We start from the raw sequence: 15,682 nt of genomic DNA, 5'->3' as shown, positions 1-15,682 counted from the left end.
ACTCAACAAAAAACACTTGTCCGTTCTCATCAGTTTCTTGTTCCCATCCGTATGGCAAATCTGAAACACAACAAAGACAGGTCTACAGGTGCCAGGGGGAAGTAAACACTGTCCCCGGGTCAGGAAGGGGAGGAGCCCTCCCGGACCCACCCCAAGCCTGTCCCTCCCACCCAACAGCTGTCACATCAACTGGCTTTCATCACATGTTCCAATTGCGGCAGCTGCAGAAGGCCCCTATCCCACCTGGGCTCCACAGTTTTGCCTCTTGTTTTGAAGAAAACCTATTTTATTCCTGATCACTCTATAAACCATACTGGTTGTGCCAATCCATGGGAATTTTCCCTTGAATGAGCTCACAGAACATATCTATATGCAAGGCAGGCACCCAGCGTCATTCATACACTGATTTGTGATGCCTCATACAATATTAGAGGGCATGGCCTTTTTTTTTTCATGGGCACACGTTGACTCTTCAACTAGACCCTAAACCTCTTAAGGGCAGGAATCTTATTTTTTTTTGAGATGGGGTCTCACTATGTTGTCCAGGCTCATCTCGAATTCCCGGGCACAAGTGATCCTCCCACCTCTGCCTCCCAAAGTGCTGGAATCACAGGCACAAGGCACCACGCCTGGCCCCTTCTTATACTTCTATTCCGTGGATCACACACTAGCTGAGAATCACCTAGAAGTCATGGTAATCTTTACGAAATTCCCAAATACTTATATATTTAATTCCATAGTACAGCCAAGAACAATTTTATAAACACTGCAACTATAGGAAAACATCATAAACTGCGAATCAAAGGCCTCTATTATTTTGATTGTGTTTTTTTTTGTTGTTGTTGTTGCTATTTTTCAGACAGCATCTCACCCTGTCACTGAGGCTGGAGTGCAGTGGTGTGATCTTGGCTCACTGCAACATCCACCTCCTGGGTTTGAGCGCTTCTCATGCCTCAGCATCCAAAGTAGCTGGAATTACAGGCGCACGCAACCATGACCAGCTAATTTTTGTATTTTTAGAAGAGATGCAGTTTCAACATATTGGCCAGGCTGGTCTTGAACTCCTGACCTCAGGTGATCCACCCACCTCGGCCTCCCAAAGTGCTGGGATTACAGGCATGAGCCACCACATATGGCCATTTTGGTACTTTAAGACCAGTAAGAAATCATCCTCACTCCACCCCATGATCTCATCATCATCTTCTGCCACATCCCATAAGCTCCTCAGAGTGGGAGTCTGGTTCTCTATCAGAGAGCCCTCCCTAAAACACACAATAACCTGTCACCTCTCTGCCAGTGACATTTCCTCATCTACTTAATGCTTCCATCCAAGATCCTTTGACAACAACATACAAACCTCCTGCCACTCGTTTTCTTTTTCCAGTTTTTGGATGTTCCCACTGAGTCTTCTCCTCGGTGTGACTGTTAAAAAAAAAAAAAAAAAGAAAAGAAAAATCCACAGTAGTAAGTAAAAATTAACTCTTCTAAAAAGTAATCAATTGTATTAAATTTTTTCTCTCCCAGACAGCCAGATACAAGGAGGAAGTGGGGGAAGAAGGAGAAAGAGGACTGTGACCCCAGCTATGGGGTCAACTTTAGGAGGTTTACTGAATCACTCAAAATATCTAGAGGCAGTTGGGTGCGGTGGCTCACACCTGTAATCCCAGCACTTTGGGAGCCCTAGGGGAGCAGATCACGAGGTCAGGAGATCGAGACCATCCTGGCCAACATGGTGAAACCCCGTCTCTAACAAAAATACAAAAATTAGCTGGGCACAGTGGCACGTGCCTGTAGTCCCAGCTACTCGGGAGGCTGAGGCAGGAGAATCGCTTGAACCAGGGAGGCAGAGGTTGCACTGAGCTGAGATCACGCCACTGCACTCCAGCCTGGCGACAGAGCAAGACTCCATCTCAAAAAAATAAATAAATAAATAAATAAATCTAGAGGCATTTTGCTCTGTATTTGTTTTAGTTTTATTCCAGGATGTAGGGACAAAATTCATAATATCTAATTTACATAATCTCTTAAAATGTTTACTTATTTATTTGTATTTCTTTTTAAAGAATCAGGGTCTCACTATGTTGCCTAGGCTGGACTGGAACTCCTGGACTCAAGTGACCCTCCTATTTCAGCCTCTTGAGTGGCTGGGACTGGAAGCCCGTGCCACCTTGCCCAGCCAAAATGTTTATTCTTTCCACAGATGTAACTTCAAAGTGTTTCATTAAGCACTGGTTCCTAACTGGTCCCAAGAGGTAGTTAAGAGATGCAGTAAGACCTCTCCATAGGGCACCTAGCCGTGCGCTGTGCACCTTTGGTCAAGTGACCCCACTCCTTAATCTCCATCCTCTCATCTGCAAAATGGAAATAATCCTAGCACTCATCTCAGGGGCTGCTATAAGAATATTGTACATCCAGGGTTTCGCATAGCACCTGGCATACAAAAAGCTCTGGGAAATGTAAGCTATTATTTTGAACAAATCAGTTACACTAACTAGTCCGATTTTTGCGTCAAACTTAACATTTCATTTCAGACCACCACCCCAAGTTATAATTAAAATCGTAGGCCAATAACTAGAAACACGTGTCACCACGTAATAAGGTATCCAGGAAAACATACAATTATTTCAACAGGGAAACAGCCAGGTGCTACAAGAGGTATTCGAATGGTAGGCTGGGTTTCCTAAAAGTTCACCTACTCATGCCAACCCAGAAAGTTTTATTATTTAATCAGCAACATCTAGATGATAAGATGTGAACATTCTTTCCCTATTAAGTATTTTGCAGAAAATAAATATAGAGAGCATGATTTTTCTAAAAAAAATTCTATAATTTGCAAGCAAGGTCTTTTCATGAACTGCTGGCTTCTGGTCTGTTTGACAAAGTCTTGGCAGCTGGGTCTCTGTCATAGTGCAGGAATGCCTCACTCAGCACGCTGAAGACCTGAGTATCCCATGCTAGCTGAGTCCAGCCAGTCTCCCCAGCGCTACTGCCACCTCACAGAGCTGCTGAAAAGGCGAGACACATGACACCTGTGACAGTGCTTGGAGAACAATTAAATCCTTGTACCAGCTACAGTATCAGTAGCAACGACAAACTCCTACTTTGTACATCAACCACCATCCAATATCACTTGCAAAAAAAGTAGCTCTATGGCAGGGCACGGTGGTGGATCACTCCTGTAATCCCAGCACTTCGGGAGGGCAAGGCAGGCAGATCACCTGAGGTCAGGAGTTCACGACCAGCCTGACCAACATGGAGAAACTCTGTCTCTACTAAAATACAAAATTAGCCGGGCGTGGTGGCACATGCCTGTAATCCCAGCTACTCGGGAGGCTGAGGCAGGGGAATCGCTTGAATCCGGGAGGCAGAGGCTGCAGTGAGCCGAGATCGCGCACTCCAGCCTGGGCAACAATTGCGAAACTCCATCTCAAAAAAAAAAAAAATGCAGCTCTGACTCTCTGGCTCTCTGGTAAGGATAACCCGCTCTCTGCTGGCACAGTGGGAATATTGGTATACCAACTCCTGCTTCTCCTTCAAAATGAATGGCAACAGCAATCAGAGAAACCAAGCATTGGCAATAACATGAAACCTTCCTGCCCCTTACGGAGCTGTGTCTCATGCTTCTTCAAGAAAGTTAAGAGATGGAGTTGCATTTTCCTTGCCTGCCATTAAAAGTAGTCTTCATCTCATAGGCACACATGAAATGCGCTTGAAGCCTAGCTCCAAAAAACTCTGCCCTCAAGAATCCACGAAGCGGCCGGGCGCAGTGGCTCACGCCTGTAATCTCAGCACTTTGGGAGGCCGAGGCAGGAGGATCACTAGAGCCCAGGAGATCGAGACCAGCCTAGGCAACATGGCAAAACCTCATCTCTACTAAAAATACAAAAATTAGACAGACATGGTGGCACATGCCTGTAATTGCAGCTACTTGAGTGGCTGAGGCATGAAAATTTCCTGAACCTGGGAGGTGGAGGTTGCAGTGAGCCAAAGTCACACCACTGCAGCCCAGCCTGGGTGAAAAAGCAAGACTCAACCTCAAAAAAAAAAAAAAAAAAAAAAATTCCACAAAATGACCCTTAACAGTGGAAGGTGAGCCTTGTCGGCAGGCAGCTGGCACAGAAAGAGCCTCCCGGCCCTTACTAGGTGAAGCTGGGCCCTAAGACATGTAGCCTCATGCCTGGCCCACAGCAGGTGCACAAATGTAAACATGCAGAATGAATACTTTCCAAAGGAGCTACAAAACTCACTCAGAACGGTTTTTATTTATTCAGAAAGACATTTAAAAAACAAAAGAAACTCTGTCAACCTACGTTCTTGACTTTCACAGAACATGCCTGAACCAGGGTTTCTTATCCTCATTGCTGGTGGCACTTGGGGCTGGATCATTCTTTTTTTTTTTTTTTGAGACAGAGTCTCGCTCTGTCGCCCAGGCTGGAGTACAGTGGTGCAATCTCAGCTCACTGCAACCTCTGACTCCCGGGTTCAAGCAATTCTCCTGCCTCAGCCTGAGTAGCTAGGATTACAGGCACCTGCCACCACGCCGGGATAATTTTTGTATTTTTAGTAGAGATGGGGTTTCACCATGTTAGCCAGGCAGGTCTCGAACTCCTGACCTCAACTGATCCACCTGCCTTGGCCTCCCAAAGTGCTGGGATTACAGGCATGAGCCACTGCACCCGGCCTGCATCATTCTTTGTTGTGGGGCTGTCTTGGGCACCACTGGCCTCTGCCCATCAGATGCCAATACCCCAGTCCCATAGCTGTAGCAACAGAAAGCATCTCCAGATGTTGCCAACCATCCCCTGCAGAACACAACCATCCCTGGGGAAGAACCCGGAACCAGCTGAAGCGGAGAGAGTAATTTGGTCGTGAAGATTCTGGAGCCTGACTGTCCAAGTTTTCTGGGTCTCCCATTTGCCAGCCACTGTGCCCTTGAAGAAGTCATTTAATCCCGTGCCTCAGTTTCCTCATCAGTTTAGATGGGGACAATAACAGCACCTACTTCTTGGGGTTATAGAGGACCGAGTGAGTTAACATGGGAAGAACTAAGAACCCTACCTTTCAACAGAAGAATTTTTTAATAAATATAAAAATTAATTAAAAGATGTTCTGTTTAATTATAACCGTAAATGACTTTTTAATGAAAAGAAAATTAGAACACATGTCCCCTAAGTGTTCTCCTATTCTCCTTTAAATAGAAGCCATCTTTGATTTTTTATTCTTTCAATAAGCTTGTCATTTAAAAAGATAATTAATAGTAATCTAAACTTAAACCAAAGGATTCAAAATTAAGTGAACATCATATTACGTGAATACCACATTTCCACGTATGGGGTGTTTTCTGTTATTTTTTTTCTAGACAGGGTCTCATTTTGTGGCCCAGGCTAGAGTACAGTGACGCAATCATAGCCCACTGCAGCCTCCAGCTCCTGGGGTGAAGCGACCCCCCCACCTTGGCCTCCCACCATGCCCAGCCTATGGTGTGTGCATGTGTGTTTGGAGCACAGTGTAAGTTAGCAGGGAGATCTAGAGTTGACGGTGAGGACAGCCAGCCCTGTGGACGCAGGAGCCATTGAGGCCTCTGACTGCCAAAAGGCCTGAGCTTCATAAGGGGGACAGGGAAGGGCAAACAAGGACGGCTCTGACACTGAGACCCTGTCCCTCACTCCCCATCTCCCACGAAGGGGCTGCTCTGAGACTGTGAGGGGAGAGGGGTAGAAGAAAGGCCCAGCAGCTCTCTCGGGTTCCCGGTCTCCCCCGACCTCACCCCTGGGAGCCCACCCTCATGGGCTTTGGAGCGGTAGGACGTGTGTGCCTTTGAGGCATACAAGTGAACCACGGGGCAGGTGGGAAAACAGGAGAGGCCGACAGCACCCACACAAGACCGGGTTCCACCAGACCCCGAGGTCTCAGTGGGAGCTACAGCCTCTATCCCTGGCCGTGGCCCTGCTACAGTAGGAGAAACAATATGGAAAAGAAATGACTCAAAGAGCAGCCTCCTAGAAAGAACAACTGTAAAGTTTCCCAAACCCCAAGAGAAAAACAAGTGTCACTTCCAGAGTCAGGAATGAAAAGGGGTTGGAGCCAGTGCAAAAATTAAAACTGAAAAGAAAAGAAGGGCCAGGATGCTCACAGATCAGGAGAGATGAAGGGAATGTCGGGTTAGGATGGATCAGAGGCATCCTAAGCTAACACCCAAAGAACTTCAGCCTTTCAAGCCTGATACCCAGAGAACTGAGGGCCGGCGGGAACGGACACAAGGTCCAGAGAGTGAGCCCTCCAGCTGGGAGCCAGCCAAGCCCTGGCATCTCAGCTGGTGTAAACAATAAATAGCTAATGCATGAGGGGCCGAATACCTAGGTGATGGGTTGACAGGTGCAGCAAGGCACCATGACACAGGTTTACTTATGTAACAAACCTGCACATCCTGCACATGTATCCCAGAATTTTAAATGAAATTAAACTTAAAAAAAAAAAAAAAAAAAACAGCGGAAGGCCAGCTTGAGATTTAAGACACTAGTCGGGAGGGCTGGAGGAAAGGCGTATGGAAACCATGTATGCACCCAAGTCCCCTGGCCAGGGGCCACTCAGGAAGAAAGCAGATGGGAGAAAGGCCAGGCAGCAGGAAGGCAGGCACAGGGGGCACGCAGGGCGAGCAGGAGCAAGGGAGACCCAGGGCCCTAGTGCCAGGCTCCAGGGCAAGCCTGCAGGGAAGCAGAAGCACCTCTGGGGCTGAGTGGCAAAGGAGGAGACGCACCACAGAGCCAGAGGCAGAGGTGGGCTTAGGAAGCCAGAATCGGGTCATATGCATCTTTGTACTCTGGGGCCCAGTGCACCACCCACCCACCTATAGAAGCCCGCGGCTGACCTTCCCGAGATGATTCATTTACTCATCCCACAGGGGCTCATCTTACGGCTGCTGGGTGCCAAGCACTGGGGACACTCAGATGAACAAGCTGCCCCATCACATCTGCAACCTGGGCAAGGGAGACAGGGCCAACAAGGAGGAGTACACAGCCAAGGCTAAGCACGAAGAAGCAGAGAAACAAGGTGACCAGTACAAGGTCGAGGGGACACAGGAAGGTCTCTTGGGCAGTGACATGTAAGCTCAGCTCTGAAGGATGAGAAGGAGCCTTTCCCTGACAGACGTACAGGTGAGAGGAACAGCAAGTGCCTGCTCAGGAGCTTGCCTCCACCCCTGCAAAGGCTACTGGAGCTCTGCTGCTGGAAATGTCCCTTTAATTCTCCAGAGCCAGAAATTCTTCCGGAAGTCACAAGCTGAATGAATGCCACTCTCTGGCTCTGCCAAAAGAGCCCAAGCTTCTCAGCAAGGCACAGAACTCCTTGAACTGGGTCCTCCCTTCCCTGCCTTAACCTTCACATTCCTGGACCCTCACAAAGATCACAGGCCCCTGGACAGGTCATGCAGGGGGTCTCTCCTCTCACTGTTCCCTCTACCTAGACTGCCCTCCTGCCCCACCCACCTCTACTTGCACTCGAAACACCGCTCTGGGCTTGGCACAGTGCCTCAGGCCTGTGATTCCAGTGCTTCAGGAGGGAGGCTGGCTTGAGTTCAGGAGTTCAAACCAGCCTGGGCAACATGGTGAGACCCCATTTCTACAAAACATATAATAATTAGCTGGGTGTGGAGGCACACACCTGTGGTCCCGGGTACTCAACAGGCTGAGGCGGAAGGATCGCTTGAGCCCAGGAAGTGAAGGTTACTGTGAGCGTGCCACCATATTCCCTCACGATCCCCCCAACTACCTACACACACCTCATGCCAGACACGCTGCTTCCTGGTATACACACTGCGTGGTGACGCTCCTACACATGTCACTGTGCCCTAATAAGATTGGGTCCTAAGGGTGACAACTGGCTCTTATTTGCCTCGGTATAACCAGTGCCAGCCAAAGGCCTCGCACATAATACCTGTGCGTGTCTTGAATGAACTCATCAGAACTTTGTTTTTCCTCTACCTTGCCACCAACGGCAGCAGTGGTTCACATCCTTGCATAGATTAGAATCACCTGGGAGGGAAGATTTTTAAAACCTACCAAGGGAGAGGAGAGGGGCCAAACCAATTAAATCAGAAATTCTGGGCTGGCGCAGTGGCTCCTGTCTGTAATCCCAGCACTTTGGGAGGCCGAGGTGGGCGGATCACTTGAGGCCAGGAGTTGGGGACCAGCCTGGCCAACAGGGCGAAATTACCCAGGCCTGGTGGCCGGCGCCTGTAATCCCAGCTATTCGGGAGGCTGAGACACGAGAATCGCTTGAACTCGGCATGCAGAGGTTGCAGTGAGCCAAGATCGCACCACTGCACTCCAGTCTGGGCGACGGAGCGAGACTCTGTCTTAAAAAAAAAAAAGGCCGGGCGCAGTGGCTTACACCTCTAATCCCAGCACTTTGAGAGGCCGAGCCGGGCGGATCACGAGGTCAGGTCAGGAGATCGAGCCCATCCTGGCTAACACGGTGAAACCCCGTCTCTATTAAAAATACAAAATAGCCGGGCATGGTGGTGGGCGCCTGTAGTCCCAGCTACTCGGGAGGCTGAGGCAGGAGAATGGCGTGAACCCGGGAGGGGGAGGTTGCAGTCAGTCGAGATCGCACCGCTGCACTCCAGCCTGGGCGACAGAGCAAGACTCTGTCTCAAAGGAAAAAAAAGAAAAAGAAAAACCCTCTGGAAGTGGGGCCCAGAAAAAGGCTCTCACAAAAAAAGTTTCCCAGGTGCTGAAAATCAGATTTACATCCATGTTTCTCAAAACCAGGTGATATTCCACCTCACCTGGAAAGCTTAAAAAAACAGACTCCCAAAGTTGAGAGTCGGCTGCAGTAGGTTCTCTATGGAGACCCAAAACGTGTATTTAGGACATTCCCTAGGCGATTCTAAGGTGCTGATATAAGACGCACTATCCGTATCTTAAGAGCAATCAGGAAAGACAGTTAAGGAACAGAGAGTACCTACCAGACACGGTGCTGTGTGCTTTACGCACAGTGCCTGAACTGACCCTCATATCAACCCATTTTACGGGTGAGAAAACTGAGATTAAACGTTATTTCAATGGCCCAAGGTCACACAGTTAAAGATGAAGGCTCTGCTGGGGTTTCCAAAACTTTCTCAGGAAATGATAGCGAAGCTATCTAGGACTTCTGCTAAAAAATACTCCTGGCTAGGCGCAGTGGCTCACGCCTGTCATCTCAACAATTCCGGAGGCTGAGGCAGGTGGACTGCTTGAGCCCAGCAGTTCGAGACCAGTCTGGACAACATGGTGCGACCCTAGTCTCTACAAATATTTAAAAAATTAGTCGGGCATGGTAGTGCACGCCTGTAGTCCCAGCCACTCAGGAGGCTGAGATGAGAGGACTGCCCGAACCCAGTAGATAGAGGCTGCAGTGGGCTATGATAGCACCACTGCACTCCAGCCTGGGTGACTGAGCAATACCGGTCTGGAGAAAACAAAACAAAACAAAACTCCTAGCCCTGCAACCCAGAGCCTGCAGGAGGGAGCTGAGCATGTGCACTTTTTAAAACGTCTTTATTTTTTGGCGGGGATGAGGCTGCTTTGCCCTCGCCTCGCCGCGCAGTGCTGCATCCTGAACAGCAGAGGGCGCGCCGGAAAGCCGCCAGGTGACCCCCGCTGGACCCAGGGCCCACCAAGGGGGCCGGATCCTCCTGGGAACCCTGGACCCTTTTCCCTGAAGCTCCTTAACAGTCACTTCCAGTTTGCACCGCACTCTCTGCGCTGGAGTGCGGGCCCTCCCCGCGCAGTTGGCGTCCGAGGGCAGTGCAGGGTCCCAGGTGCGTCCGCGGCCCCACTGCGGCCCCCTTACTTGGCGTAGTAAACCCAGCCGTCCTTGGTGGTTCTCTCCTCCCAGCCCGGAGGCAGCTCGTCCTCACTGTCCGTGTCATCCAGGCCCGCGTAGCGCAGCGCTGCCATGCTGACTATGGAGGCACCTGACCCCCGATCGCCCGCTGCCGGGTCCCCTCGCCCAGGAACTCACTCCCGCGCCAAACGAGACCCGCGCGCGTCGGTGCCCGACCGCTCACGCTTGCGCACTGCGCCCTCCACGGGCCGCTCCGCCGACCACGAAGCTGAAATCCAGTCTCCGCAATATCGCGACTGCCGGCGTCAAAGGGGCAGGGCCTGGAGAGGAAGGCGGTGAAAGGGCCTAAGAGATCGCGCTGCCGCCGGGCTAGACATCAAAGCCGGAGAGCGCTCCAAGGCGCTGGAGGGGGAGCTGAGCCTTCTCAGGCTCCCCGCCGCAGGGAAGGGGCGTGCGCATCAAGTTTCCGACCAGGACTCCGCCCGTTGCTGGGCGACCCGTAATCACTTCCGCGTTGTTCTGGCCAATCCTGCAGGAGCCCGGCAATTGGATATGGGAAATGTAGTTCAGGCGGCGCCTGACTGAAAAGCGGCGCCCGACAGAAAATGGGCGCCCATGCTGTTGTCCTGGGCTTCTGTCTCTCCTTGCCTTGGGTCCTCGTGAAAGTCCATGATCACGAACCTTCCAGGGCTTGCGAGCATTCGTGCTGATTCACAACCTTTGTTTTGCATATGAACACAATGTTAAAATATAACCTGGAGAACTTAAAACTGCTGATTCCTGATTTCCTGGTTTTAGAGAAGTTTCTTCCAGCCAAAACACAGTGCTGTTGATAACAAAGACTGATGTTTACGGAGCACTTAATGTGGGGTCCAGGCCAGAAATGCACAGACATCTCATGTACCTGACACCTTTGTGTAGTGGGCACAACTCAGACAGGGTAGCTAGGCCGGGCTCAGTGGCTCATGCCTGTAATCCAAACACATTAGGAGGCTGAGGCAGGAGGATCACTTGAGGCCAGGAGTTTGAGAACAGCCTGGGCAACATCGCAAGACCCCTGTCTCTACCAAAAATAATTATTTTTTTAGTTTGCCGGGCACAGTGGTGCACATCTGTAGTCCCAGCTACTCAGTGAGGCTGATGGGGGAGGATCGCTTGAGCCCAAGATGTCGAGGCTGCAGTGAGCTATGATCAGGCCATTGCACTCCAGCATGGGCAACAGAGAGAGCTGCTGTCTTTAAAAAACTGCCTCACCTTTAGAGAATTTCCTGTAGTAAGTCTGGAATGGGTCCGGAATCTGGAAAGAAAGAAAGAAAGAGAGAGAGAGAGAGAAAGAGAGAAAGAAAGAAGTAAAGAAGGAAAGAAAGAAAGGAAAGAGAAAGAAAGAAAGAAAGAGAGAGAGAGAAAGAAAAAAGAAAGAAAAGAAAGAAAGAAAGAAAGAAAGAAAGAAAGAAAGAAAGAAAGAAAGAAAGAGAAGGAAAGAAAGAAAGAGAAAATTAAAGAAAGAAAGGGTAGCTAACTACCTGAGGAGGCACAGGAAGAGAGGAGAGCCGGGGGATTCCTCGCGGTTGAGATCACATCACTCCACTACAGTTATTGACTCATCTGTGTAGTCCCGACTAAACTGACAAAGCACACCCGGGACTTCTTTCTATTGCCAGCACTTGGTAAATGCTTCAACCTACAAATTTATTAAATGAACAAATGAATGAATGATGTGATTCCTTAGGTTTGGCTCTCTGTGAATCAATCTAATTAAAAACAAAATCCCGTATTTACAAAGTAGACTCAAGTCCTCTTGGACCACCAAGAGGTATCCTATAAATGTTCTGTATCCAAAACCTCAAACATATCTTCAGCTTGTGCCTAAGGAGTTTTCCAGAACATTCCCTGTTTGGCACTTGCTCCCCAGCCCCATGTTACAGAGAAATCTACTGACCATGATTTCTCAGGCCTAGGTCCCAGAGAATGCAAGCCTGCATCAGAATAATTACATATATTTGATTCTGCTGAGACAGCAAAAAAATAAAATTGAAAATAAGCAATTTTAAAAATATATATGTTAATGGGCAGTGTGTGGCAGCTGCTTTTTGTCTTCATGTTCTCAAATTGATGATTGCTTAGGATTCCTGCTCAATGTACTCTTTAGCGGAGACACTTGCCTTTCTGTGCTTGACCAACCAAAAACAAGCTTAACAAAGCGTTTAACAGGCCTGCTCTCTCATCTTAAAGCTATCATAAGATTTTTTCCAAATCCACCTGTGTTTAAATCTGCTACCATTGGATTGGGTGTGGTGGCTCACAACTGTAATCCCAGCACTTTGGGAGGCTGAGGCAGGAGAATTGCTTGAGCCCAGGAGTTCAAGACCAGCCTGGGCAACATAGTGAGACCCACCCCCCACCCCATCTCTACAAAAAATTTAAAAGCTAGCCAGTGTGGTGGTGCATGCCTGTAGTGTCAGCTAGTTGGGAGGCTAAGGTGGGAGGATTACTCTAGTAATCCTAGAGTAATTACTAGTAATCCTAGTATTTACTCCTAGGCTGTAGCCTAGAAGTTCAAGGGTACAGTGAGCCATGATTTTACCACTGCACTCCAGCAACAACAAAAAAAGATAAATAAAAATAAATCTGCTACCACTAATCTGTTGCTCCACTGCTCCCCTCAATTTAGCCCCTTTCCTCTCTCACCTAAGCCTACTTATTCCTTTGCTATTTGTAGGAAATTCAGTCACAAGATCCCCTGATTGTGGGAAGAGGAAGGAATGAGGTCAAACTGATTAGCCTCAGTTTCTCCATTCATTGTCTCTGACTCTGTTCAGTTTCACGAGGACTGTCTGCTTAGGTTTATCTTGGTTTCCTCTGGCCAGAGCTTCTGCTGGTATCTGTTACCTGTAACTTGGCATCAGCCCACAGCTAGTGATATAGCTTGGTGTTCCCCAAACTGGGTAGCAGTCCCCCTGGAAGAAGTTTAAACTTCAGGGTCTATGCTGTGCTGATCCTACCACTTTGGAAATTCCCTCTAAGCCTTCTCTCGCTGCTGACACCAGGGTTTCTCAACCTCGACATTACTGATATTTGGAGCCAGATCATTCTTTGTGGTGGGGCTGTCCAGTGCATTGTAGGATGTTTAGCAGCATCTCTGGCCTCTACCCACTAGATGCGAGTAGTAGATGCCCCTCTCCTAGTTGTAACAACCAAAAATGTCTCCGGAAGTTGCCAGTCTTCTCCCAGTGGAGAATCTATACTGACAATAAGTTAGTAAATGAGGCACTTATGAATCACAGGAGTTCTGCTGAGATTCATTTCAGGCATTGAGGAGCTTCTCCTGTCAGGAGATTCACATGGTGGTCCTGGGACCCTGGTGGCTCCAGCACAGGGTCTGATTACTGAGTTCTGTAGCATGGTCTGGATGCCTATCACCTTCCTAGCCCCTCTGCAGGTCAGAGACACCCTGTGGAAATCTGGCTGGCTGGTCCAGACTCCAGTAATGGTGGGAATGGTTACCATAATCACATTTTCTTCTCCTCTTTTTTTTTTTTTTTTTTTTTGAGACGGAGTATCACTCGGTCACCAGGCTGGAGAGCAGTGGCACAATCTTGGCTCACTGCAACCTCCACCTCCCGGGTTCAAGTGATTCTGCTGCCTCAGCCTCCCAAGTAGCTGGGACTATAGGTGAGCATCACCACATTCAGCTAATTTTTGTATTTTTAGTAGAGATGGGGTTTCCCCATCATCTTGGCCAGGCTGGTCTTGAACTCCTGACCTTGTGATCCACCCGCCTTGGCCTCCCAAAGTGCTGGAATTACAGGCATGAGCCACCACTCCCAGCATCTTCTCCCTGTCTTATAACTTATGTGTTGGGCTCTATGAGGTTAAAGAAGTAAGACATGCAAGCATTGGGAACTTTTTCCTCTTGAGGTTTGTCTCCTCCCTCCCATGGACTACATTTTCTGCTCTCTCCTTACTGGCTTCCTCTGTTTGCTCCCAGTTTCTGGACCCCTGAACTTTAGCTTTGACTTTGTCTGATGAGGATCTGTCAGCAGGCAAGCCCCACTTAACTTGGTGAGGGTTAGATTATAATTGGTTTGAGAAGGCTTATGTTTGGGAATCAGCCAATGTTCTCAAAATGTTACCCTAAGAACGCCTTAAGAAAGGTTTGTTTTAAACAACCCCATTAAAAAGTGGGCAAAGGACATGAACAGGCACTTCTCAAGACATACATGCGGCCAAGAAACATATGAAAAAAAGCTCAACATCACTGATGATTAGAGATATGCAAATCAAAACCACATTGAGATACCATCTCATGCCAATCAGAAGGGCAATTATTAAAAAGTCAAAAAACAGCGGATGCTGGCAAGATTGCGGAGAAAAAGAAACACTTTACACCCTTTGTGAGAGTGTAAATTAGTTTAACCATTGTGGAAGACAGTGTGGCGATTCCTCAAAGACCTAGAAGCAGAAATATCATTTGACCCAGCAATTCCATTACTTGGTATATACCCAAAGGAACAGAAATCATTCTATTATAAAGATACATGGACGCATATGTTCATTGCAGCACTATTCACAATAAGAAAGACATAGAATAACCCAAATGCCCATTGATGATAGACTGCATAAAGAAAATGTGGTACATATACACCATGGAATACTATGTAGCCATGAGAAGGAACAAGATTATGTCGTTTGCAGGGACACGTATAGAGGTGGAAGCCATTATCCTCTGAAAACTAACACATGAACAGAAAACCAAACACCACATTGATATGGTTTGGCTGTGTCTCTGCTCAAATCTCACCTTGAATTGTATCTCCCAAAATTCCCACATGTTGTGAGAGGGACCCAGCGGGAGGTAACTGCATCATGAGGGCTGGTCTTTCCCATGCTATTCTCGTGACGTGAGTAAGTCTCAGGAGATCTGATGGGTTTCTCAGGGGTTTCCACTTTTGCTTCGTTCTCATTTTCTCTTGCCACCAGCATGTAAGAAGTGCCTTTCACCTCCTGCCATGATTCTGAGGCCTCCTCAGCCATGTGGAGTAAGTCCAGTTAAAGCTCTTTTTAAATTGTAAGTCCAGTTAAATCTCTTTTTCTTCCCAGTCTCACGTATGTCTTTATCAGCAGCATGAAAACAGACTAGTACATACATGTTCTGTATGTGGTAGCTGAACGATGAGAACACACGGACACATGGAGAGAATAACACACACTGGGGCCGGTCAGAGGGAGGTGGTCGGGGAGGGAGAGCATCAGGAAGAATAGCTAATGGACTCTGGGCTTAATACCCAGGTAATGGGAAGATCTGTGTAGCAAACCACCATGGCACACATGTACCTGTGTAAAAAACCTGCACATCCTGCACATATACTCCTGAACTTAAAGTAAAAGTTGAAGAAAAAAACAAAACAAAAGAATGGTTTGTTTTTGTAAAGACAAATGAATCACATTGATTATTAGCAAGGAGGTTAAAAAAAAAACCAGCAATGTCTAGTTATACAACTGCACACCAGATGGCCCTATCCACCCACGATTTTAAAGGCTAAAGCCCAGCTCCTAACAAGGATTTCTACATTTAAACTTCCTTTTCTTTTTGACTGATTACTTCTTCAATAACTGACAATTTATGCACATAAGATGAATCAATTTTTGCTGAACACAATCTGCCATTACTCAGAAGAAATGTATGCAGGAGGCACAAAGTTTTAGTGCAACATTCCCGGAGCCACATTTTATTAGCTTATTATCATTACCCTGAAGATGATCGTTTCCTTCCCCTTCCAACCACAAATACACAAACACCCTGACAACTCTGCAAACCTGATTTAACTTAAATTGCCATTCTTTGGAAAATTAAGCT

General features: G+C 47.9%; 1 protein-coding gene across 4 annotated transcripts in view; it reads right to left on the bottom strand.

The window, feature by feature from the left end:
- WWOX (WW domain containing oxidoreductase) overlaps window positions 1-11,178 on the bottom strand; it is a 1,116,547-nt gene extending 1,105,369 nt beyond the window's left edge. For all 4 annotated transcript variants that reach the window (XM_054454382.2, XM_054454386.2, XM_063654112.1 and 1 more), the window contains exons 1-3: window positions 9,832-11,178; window positions 1,358-1,422; window positions 3-60 (exon numbers count right to left, since the gene is read on the bottom strand). In XM_054454382.2, the coding sequence (XP_054310357.1) occupies window positions 3-60; window positions 1,358-1,422; window positions 9,832-9,938 (230 nt within the window). In that variant the 5' untranslated portion in view covers window positions 9,939-11,178. The remainder of the gene's footprint in view (window positions 1-2; window positions 61-1,357; window positions 1,423-9,831) is intronic.
- Between the last annotated feature and the right edge of the window lie 4,504 nt (window positions 11,179-15,682).

Source organism: Pongo pygmaeus, chromosome 18 (assembly GCF_028885625.2).
Source record: "Pongo pygmaeus isolate AG05252 chromosome 18, NHGRI_mPonPyg2-v2.0_pri, whole genome shotgun sequence".
Classification (NCBI taxonomy): Eukaryota; Metazoa; Chordata; class Mammalia; order Primates; family Hominidae; genus Pongo; species Pongo pygmaeus.
Note: the sequence above shows the minus strand (reverse complement) of the source record. Positions and strands in the feature narration are given on the sequence as shown.